Genomic DNA, 9,924 nt, shown 5'->3' with positions numbered 1-9,924 from the left:
ATATCCTTTATAACTTCATCTCACTTTGATCTTAAAACTCTGTTTATTTTCTTCTTTAATCTTAAGGACGGGTGGGGTAACATATTCTTTAAAGCATTCACTCGTCACGCCGAGGGCCTGTTTCGATTCCCAACATGGGTACAACGTGTGAAGCCCATTTCTGATGTCATCCGTGGTGATATTGCAGGAATATTTCTAAAGACGGCGTACAAATCATACTCACTCACTCAATTATTTCAGTTAGGGAGAAGGGAAATGCCGACGAACCAAATTGGGTAGCAGGAATAGATTTGTTGATTTCTACCAAACTCTTAACATTTCCGACAGCTACATGTAGGTCCTTGGCACTGGTTTTGTACTAAACATACAATTTAGGTCTTAGATAGTGAGTGAGTTTGGTTTTACGCCACTTTTAGCAAATTCCAGCAATATCAAGGCGGGGGACACGAGAAATTGGCTTCACACATTGTACCCAAGTCGGGAATCGAACTTGGGTCTTCGGCGTGACGAGCGAACGCTTTAACCACTAGGCTACCCGACTGCTCCTATATATAAAGGACTCACGACACTTTGGCCATGAACCCCCATCTCAGCTGCAACGAAAATGTGCAGTTGTTTCACTCTGTCCACAAGTATATCAACCACACCAATAAATTTATGAATAAATTGTTTGATGGGCTTAAATAGTATATGTAAAACTGTTTCCTGCTGTTTCTCTCTATGTGTCCCAATGTGATATTTCATAACTCTGAGTAATTTGAGAGATGGCTACCTACGTTTAAATTAAATGAAGGTAGTTTCATGAAACGATATTTAAACTCGATGATTAAGGGTTTATATTCCTCTTCACATTTTGTTAAACTACAAACATCACCGGAGTTATGTCCCTTGCAAACCATAACATAACAAGTGTTGAAACAAATTGATATACTTTATATATGAAAATCATATGGAAACAATCACAAAATCGCTCATGGAATTTCAACAGTTTTCAGTTTTATAGACAGATAACGTGCTAGAGGTGAATTTTCAAAATACACGATCATCAACAAGGTATTAACTCCAGCGTTGGTAAATTGTAGTAGTGTTTTAGTTGCGACTCTCAACTAATCACGAAACAGTCATGTGATTAAGCCAGGTAATACTGACCAATCGTGGGTTTACTGTACACTTAAGGCTGTGGATCGTCCATTCACGGAGCATGCATATACTTAAGGCTCGTGAACATCGTCCAATCACGAGTAGGCATGCACTTGAGGCTCGTGAACATCGTCCAATCACGGAGCAGGCATACATTTGAGTCTGTCGAAGGCCGCCTTTTCCAACTGCTCCCTGTGGTTGGGGTGAGCTATCTTTATCAACTCGTAGGCTCTCTGTCGCAGGCTTTTGCCGAACAAGAAGGCGATGCCGAACTCTGTCACCACGTAATGCACGTGCGCTCGTGTCGTTACAACTCCAGCACCTACAAACGTATGAAAAACACGAACATGTATTTGTTAATCCTTGTTATTGTTTCGAAGGATTTAGTTACGTCAGCCATATTTGGCATTGTCACGTAACAATTGTTGAGGTCTGCTACAAATAGTAATTTCTCTTTATGGTTAAAGAAAACAGAAACAGTCTGTTCATGTGAGTGAATGTTGTTTAACGGCACACTCTATTTACGAGCATTGCCTATGTATTCAGGAGCAGTGGGCCGTGGTAAAAGGGACCTACTCTGCCCTGATTCTCTATGTGGAGGTATGACTGTGGCACTGGGGACCTACTCTGCCCTGATTCTTAGCGTGGAGATATGACGTTGGTCCTGGTGACCTACTCTGCCCTGATTCTTAGCGTGGAGATATGACGTTGGTCCTGGTGACCTACTCTGCCCTGATTCTTAGCGTGGAGATATGACGTTGGTCCTGGTGACCTACTCTGCCCTGATTCTCTATGTGGAAATATGATGGTGGTACTGGTGACCTACTCTGCCCTGATTCTCTATGTGGAGATATGACGTTGGTTCTGGGGACCTACTCTGCCCTGATTCTCTATGTGGAGGTATGACTGTGGTATTGGGGACCTACTCTGCCCTGATTCTCTATGTGGAGGTATGACTGTGGTATTGGGGACCTACTCTGCCCTGATTCTCTATGTGGAGGTATGACTGTGGTATTGGGGACCTACTCTGCCCTGATTCTCTATGTGGAGGTATGACTGTGGTATTGGGGACCAACTCTGCCCTGATTCTCTATGTGGAGGTATGACTGTGGTACTGGGGACCTACTCTGCCCTTTTTCTTTATGTGGAGATATGACTGTGGTACTAGGGACCTACTCTGTCCTGATTCTCTTTGGAGATATGACTGTGGTACTGGGGACCTACTCTGCCCTGATTCTCTATGTGGAGATATGACTGTGGTACTAGGGACCTACTCTGCCCTGATTCTCTTTGGAGATATGACTGTGGTATTGGGGACCTACTCTGCCCTGATTCTCTATGTGGAGGTATGACTGTGGTACTGGGGACCTACTCTGCCCTGGTTCTCTATGTGGAGATATGACTGTGGTATTGGGGACCTACTCTGCCCTGATTCTCTATGTGGAGATATGACTGTGGTATTGGGGACCTACTCTGCCCTGATTCTCTATGTGGAGATATGACTGTGGTATTGGGGACCTACTCTGCCCTGATTCTCTATGTGGAGGTATGACTGTGGTATTGGGGACCTACTCTGCCCTGATTCTCTATGTGGAGGTATGACTGTGGTACTGGGGACCTACTCTGCCCTGATTCTCTATGTGGAGATATGACTGTGGTACTGGGGACATACTCTGCCCTGATTCTCTATGTGGAGATATGACTGTGGTAGTAGGGACCTACTCTGCCCTGATTCTCTATGTGGAGATATGACTGTGGTATTGGGGACCTACTCTGCCCTGATTCTCTATGTGGAGATATGACTGTGGTATTGGGGACCTACTCTGCCCTGATTCTCTATGTGGAGATATGACTGTGGTATTGGGGACCTACTCTGCCCTGATTCTCTATGTGGAGATATGACTGTGGTACTGGGGACCTACTCTGCCCTGATTCTCTATGTGGAGATATGACTGTGGTATTGGGGACCTACTCTGCCCTGATTCTCTATGTGGAGGTATGACGTTGGTCCTGGTGACATACTCTGCCCTGATTCTCTATGTGGAGGTATGACTTTGGTATTGGGGACCTACTCTGCCCTGATTCTCTATGTTGAGATATGACTGTGGTACTGGGGACCTACTCTGCCCTGATTCTCTATGTGGAGATATGACTGTGGTACTGGGGACATACTCTGCCCTGATTCTCTATGTGGAGGTATGACGTTGGTCCTGGTGACATACTCTGCCCTGATTCTCTATGTGGAGGTATGACTTTGGTATTGGGGACCTACTCTGCCCTGATTCTCTATGTGGAGATATGACTGTGGTATTGGGGACCTACTCTGCCCTGATTCTCTATGTGGAGATATGACGGTGGTACTGTCGACCAACCCTGTCCTGATTTTTAACGTGGAAATATGAGTGTGGTACTGGGAACCTACTCTACCCGGAATCTTAACGTGAAAATATGACGGTGGTGCTGGGGGCCTACTCTTCCCGGAATCTTAACGTGGAAAAAAGATGAAAGTACTTGATACCTATTCTACCCGTATTTTCCATGTGGGATTATGAAAGTGGTACATGCGGTCGTGTGTCCATGTGGAAATAAGATGAAAGTACTGGCGACCTATTCTACCCGTATTTATCATGTGGGGTTATGAAAGTGGTACATGCGGTCATGTGTCCATGTTGAAATATGATAAAAGTACTGGGCACCTGTTCTTCTCTGAAATAGGATAATCTGCGGCCGATGAGTGGCTGAGCGAACGACTATACAATGTTTATTCAATCATAATACGTAAAGGTTTCAGAACTGTAGTGCATTCACTGCATTACAGAGCTGCTAAGCATTTAACACCTTGAGGAAGAGTGCCGCAGTTTCATAGCATGGTAAACATACATAGTCATATTTCTAAATAATATATTTTTCGACGTTGAAATCCAAATGCGAAACTTTTGGGTGTCATTGAATACAGAATACCTAATCAGATATACTGATCGTAGATAGTTTTCGGGCATACAAGTAAGAGTGGGTGAGTGAGTGAGTGAGTGAGTGGGTGAGTGAGTGAGTGAGTGAGTATGGTTTTATGCCGTTATCAGCAATATTCCAGCAATATCACGGCGGGGGACACCAGAAATGGGCTTCACACATTGTACCCATGTGGGGAATCGAACCCGGGTCTTCGGTGTGACGAGCAAACGCTTTAACCACTAGGCTACCCGACCGCCCCCATACAAGTAAGAAGTGGGAATATTCTCCAATGGCTTTTTGCCACTAACGATCGGCGAGATAATCACTAGGCTACCCAATGACAACTTTACATTAAGGTGTCTTACCCTCTTTGATGAAAGGCGATATCTTCGACTCGCCCTTCTTTGTCTGCGAAGGAAGAGCAATGACTGGCTTGCCCTTCCCGTCCTGTGAGAGAGCTGCACCTCGTATGAAGTCCACCTGACCCCCAAAACCTGAAACAATGTATGTGTATTCATCAAAATTGCATCGGTGTTCGTGGGATGACAACACAGTACAATACTCAACACTCGAAGGCATAATTTCACAAAACAATCTTTACAAAACCGTAAAAAAAGATTTATTATCTGTGATTTGAGCTAAGTATTCACTATTATTATTATGCAGCAAAGAGAGTTTGGGTGATCCTGGCACAGTCAGGCTTCTTAGGCTGGTCATCAGCTCAGGGCCCTTGCCCCTTCTACACGCAGCTCAGACAGCGAATGGGACTTCTCCCAGGAAGCGCTGCCTGATGAAAACCACCCAGAACCTTTCGGAAAATTTGAAGACTCCCCAACACTGCGGACTTCTGAATTGCCCAGATTTTTAGAAGGGCTGTATTCCTGGAAGCAAACCCGGGTACTCTCCCAATGGCCCAATGGGAGGTATAAAAACCTAAAGCACCGAGAACAATGGGGAATCAGACAACTTGGTACTTGGGATGCAAGCGTGACATTTCGAAAGCGAGGTCTGCATATTTGCTTTCTTTTTCCTGAATCTTGTCAATCACATTAGTGTCAAAAGGGACAGAAAATTCAATAATATAACTGATTTCATTGGATGTATCAAAAAGGACAAGCTCAGGTTTGTTGGCCTGGATACGTATACAGTATACTGACTCCGAGCCGATCAGTCCTTGTTTTAACCCCTTAATGCCGAGCGCCAGGCAGGGTAACAACAAGTTCCATCTTTTAACGTCTTTTGGTATGACACGGCCTGGGATCGAACCCCGGACCTTCCGCTCACGGAGGCGGTCTACACCTGAAATGGGCTTCACACGTTGTACCCATGTGGGGAATGGAACCCGGGCCTTTGACCTGACGAGCGAACGGTTTAATCAAAAGGCTACCCCATCGCCCCTCTTACCTGAGTACATTCTTGTTGCTATAGAATCAGACACCACTTGGCCGCTGAGATCCACCTCGATAGCTGAGTTAATGGCCGTTACTTTGGGATTCTGGGCAATGATGGCTTCACTATTGCTGTAGGCCACGTCAACCATAACTGGAATTATTATCCAGGCATATAAAATATCACGTATTGTAGTGTTGTATATTCTACGTCAATCATTTCTGAGGGCAATGTCAACAGGTCTCTCAACCGAAATCATTGTCAAACATTAAAAGCGTTTAGCGTTAATTACTTCTAAAGACAAGGTCAACGGTTCTCGAACAGTCACATCTATTAAAACTGGAATTATTATCCAGTATTATAAAATATCACGTATTGTAGTATTGTGTATTCTACGTCAATCATTTCTGAGGGCAATGTCAACAGGTCTCTCAACCGAAATCATTGTCAAACATTAAAAGCGTTCAGCGTTAATTACTTCTAAAGACAAGGTCAACGGTTCTCGAACAGTCACATCTATCAAAACTGGAATTATTATTCACATAAAATATCACGTCAATCATTTCTGAAACAAACGTCATCAGCATTGTGAAAAATACAAGCATTCAACGTGTATCACTTTTAAAGCCAAAGTCAATGGTTCTCTTACAGTCATGTCAATCATATCTGGATATATTATCCAGCATTATAAAATAACACGTCAATCATTCTGACGCCAATGTCAACAGTTCTCTTAGCTGAAAACATTGTCAAACATTACAAGCATTGTACGTTAATCATTTCTGAAGTTAACGTCAACGGCTCTCGTATGGTCGCGTCAGCCACAACTGGCATTATTGTCAAGGATAATAAAATATCCACGTCAATCATTATTTAAACCAGCTTCAGTCCTACCCAGCGATCAACACGTACCGACTGAAGGGTTGTTGTTGAGGAAGTCGTACAGTTTACGTGAGCCAATGCAGAAGCTGGAGAGAGTCTTGCCGGTGTGGATGACCTTCTTGGAGTTGGTGATGGCGCCGGTCTTCATGAGGTCCACGACGCCGTCACTGATCATCTCTGAGTGGATGCCAAGGTCACGGTGGCTTCCTAGCTCTGCCAGGACCGCGTCTGGGATCGAACCTATACCTAAAACAAACATCGGTACGGTTTGTTTGTTTGTTGTTTTAGGCTTGAAACAATTACCCAGCTGTATCGGTAACCTGTAAAAACAGAATCTGATCCAGACAGGGCGGTGATCGATATTACGCCGTTCAGGTGCGATGACACACAGGTAACCAAACCGTACAAAACCGAGCCGAACCCCAGATGCAATTTGGTCGTCGTTATTAGCGTATGGTGCCCGGTTGGTTGGTTTGTTGATTAACGACGCACTCAGCAATATTCCAGCTATATGACGGCGGTCTGTAAATAATCGAGTCTGGATTAGACAATCCAGTGATTAATGTCATGAGCATCGATCCGCGCAATTGGGATCGATGACTTGCATCAACCAAGTAAGTGAGCCTGACCACCCGATCCCGTTAGTCGCCTTTTACGACAAGCATAGCCGTCTTTTACGGCAAGCATGTGTTGCTGAAGACCTATTCTACCCCGGATCTTCACGGGTCGTATGGTGTCCGGAATCACCACGCACGGTCTCAAACAAAGATGCGTGATGCGGCTTCATCTGAAGCTTTCACAATGCAGGCATTGAACTTTACGTTAAAGACTGAATACAGTCTTGAACTGTAACAAAGCATTGGAGCTATTGATTGTTTATCAAAGTACAGCAAGGGCACTCTGTACAAGTAAATTTGATTGGAATCTGTGCTAAGAAAATGCCACACCGACCCACGTGTTTGAACACTATTTCAGCTATATCACGGCTGGTCAGATTAACGTGCAAGCCAAAGTGACGCCCTTTAGAAAAAAACAACAACACTTGTATGACTCTGAAAAACAGTGGATTAGGACAGAGTCGAATATTGCATTTGATCCAACGAACAGCAGATCCTGACACGGTTAAAGGATGCAATTCTGCACAGTGAAAACCCAAATTCAACAGAACACAAATGCTTTTACCACAAGTCTATTGGTAGCAATGCAATATTCACTCGTTTCATCAGTGTCATAAATATTAAGTCATTTAGACATGCATGATGGAAAGAATTTGTCGAATTTGTTCCTTGGGCTGTTGTATACGTATACACAAAACACATCTGGACTGCTGTTTTGGTCATCTTGATGACAAGTACCTAACTGTAACGTGGCGCCATCTTGGACCAGGTTCTGTGCTATGTGCTTGCCGATGGCGCTCTCCTCAGGGGACATAACTCTCTTCTTGAGTTCTGGCAGGGGTCTGTCCTCCGCGACCATGGCGTCAAAATGGGACTGGTGTATGAGGCCGTCTCCGAATGTCCGCGGCATTTGTTTGTTCACCAGGCCTAAGTAGAGTGAATAAGAAAGATGGGTTTGTACTGTTATCATAAGTATTTCAATCATATCACTGAGTTCCAAGCGTGACGTATGTTTACCTCGTTAGTTAAGCTCACCAGAACGGGTACATGTACGGTGCTGGCGGACTGAGGATCATGATAATGGGATGCAAACCCTCTGTCAGCGGATCCTGACAGTTAAGGGACGGAACTCTGCCCAGCGAGATGCGGCGTGTTTACTTTCACTTGAAGAAAAGCATGTTTCATCTGATCCTCGTTTGGGTCAGACCATTGGCTATTCTGGTTCTTTTCGAAATACTGGAAATTTGTATCAGGTTTGCAAAATATACATAATTGTTCGCTGCACATGCAACATGTCTTAAAAAAGCTATTCGAGTCCTCCTTCCATTGAAGTTTATTTGCACGTCTTGAAACTATGACCGAAAAACGGTCTGTTGCTGAACTCGGCAAGCTACGGAGTTTTAAGCTTTTATCGGTCCGTGTAGATATATTTGATATCAAAAGACACTTGGGTGAGATTCTCCATACAATTAACTTTTCGACAGTTGATGTTAATGGTATTCATTGTTACAATTTTTGTCCGGATTAACGAGTTCCAAGTATTCTACCTTGGAAAAAAACCCATTTTTTGTCCGGATTAACGAGTTCCAAGTATTCTACCTATGATATACTTGGCGTTCTGGACAGCAGCTCTGGCACAGTCCACGCTGGTACCCAGGGAGCAGTAACCATGGTTATCCGGGGGCGTCACAGAAACAAGGGCGACGTCGAGATTGATGACATTTCGCCGGAAGAGCAACGGGATTTCCCCGAGGAAGATCGGGATACAGTCAGCTCGCCCTGAGTTGATTGGCTCTCGTAGATTGGCACCAATGAAGAACGAATTTGACCTAAAATGATCTGAAACGATAGAATATAGTGTAATAATTGTATTGAAGCACATTCATAAATATATATATAGCACAACGTTAAAAGTTCTTCTTTTTAGACCTTACAGATTATATCTGAACAATATAGATATTGAGGGCTTGGGAAACACGGGTGGCCTGGTGGTCAAAGGCTCCGTAATTCTCCGTCAGACTACCATTATTCAGATTTCGAATCCCGTTTCGCAGTGATAATGTTTCCAGGTTTGTCAGCACCATACCCGTGCTCGTAGGTTTAACGAAAGTGGTAGACGCCTGAGACCTGCATCGATTCGGGCTCTGCTCCTTCATCAAGCAAACTCACTCACTCACTTATACGATATATGAGATTGAATAGGTATTCACGTTGCCCTATGAACAATGTTGCCACTACTTGTCCACAATTTACATCTTTACATTTTACATCTCGCTTATCAATTATTTGCTGGCATAGCATAGGATGAGTACGGCAATAACAGATAAAATTAATTGTATGGTTGACAGCGTCTTTACTTACGTTGCAGATAGGTGAGCTACAGACCCTGTTTCAAAATGTAATAAAACATACTGTGAAATAATACTTATTTGCCGATAAATCTGAAATTCTATATCGCAACTAACACATTGACATTTTGGGATTATAGGTGCGCTTCCAGTTCCATATTTCCCCATCTCACCTTTATATTCCGGTTGAGCATAGGTTGCTGGTCCTTCTGTGTGCATATGTACCACCTCCACGTCCTTAAGCCCCGCCTTCTTACCATATACGGCCATAGCGTCCGCCAATGTGATGGGCGTGGCTGCAGCTCCCTGTACGTACACCTTGTGTCCTGGGAATGGGAGAGTTGGGGTTTAGAGAACATGTTGTTTAGTAAGTGAATGCCAGGTGAGTTGTGTGATGGCCCTCGTGTGACGTGAAGACGTACAATATATGTCTCCACTAAGGGTCAATAAATTACCAAGATTATTTTTGTTGTAAGTAGATATCTTTATTTATATGCTGTTGTATTAACTACATTGTCTAGAACTAAATACCGTGGTAGCTTCAATAATGAGATATTTTAAATAATGCCATATGGCCTGATGAGACTCTTACGTGG

The 9,924-nt window shown here is 43.8% G+C and overlaps 1 protein-coding gene across 1 annotated transcript in view; it reads right to left on the bottom strand.

Annotated features, from left to right (window-relative positions):
• Positions 1–912: 912 nt before the first annotated feature.
• The window catches only part of LOC139471235 (succinyl-CoA:acetate/propanoyl-CoA:succinate CoA transferase-like), a 34,666-nt gene continuing 25,654 nt past the window's right edge, over positions 913–9,924 (bottom strand). The window contains exons 2-8 of the mRNA XM_071253528.1: positions 9,502–9,654; positions 8,580–8,819; positions 7,719–7,907; positions 6,394–6,609; positions 5,497–5,634; positions 4,458–4,586; positions 913–1,462 (exon numbers count right to left, since the gene is read on the bottom strand). Of these exons, the coding sequence (XP_071109629.1) occupies positions 1,278–1,462; positions 4,458–4,586; positions 5,497–5,634; positions 6,394–6,609; positions 7,719–7,907; positions 8,580–8,819; positions 9,502–9,654 (1,250 nt within the window). The 3' untranslated portion in view covers positions 913–1,277. The remainder of the gene's footprint in view (positions 1,463–4,457; positions 4,587–5,496; positions 5,635–6,393; positions 6,610–7,718; positions 7,908–8,579; positions 8,820–9,501; positions 9,655–9,924) is intronic.

This window comes from Haliotis cracherodii, unplaced genomic scaffold (genome assembly GCF_022045235.1).
Source record: "Haliotis cracherodii isolate W230 unplaced genomic scaffold, xgHalCrac1.p SCAF_22, whole genome shotgun sequence".
Taxonomy (NCBI): Eukaryota; Metazoa; Mollusca; class Gastropoda; order Lepetellida; family Haliotidae; genus Haliotis; species Haliotis cracherodii.
The sequence above is the reverse complement of the archived record's forward strand: the minus strand, read 5'-3'. Positions and strand labels throughout refer to the sequence as shown.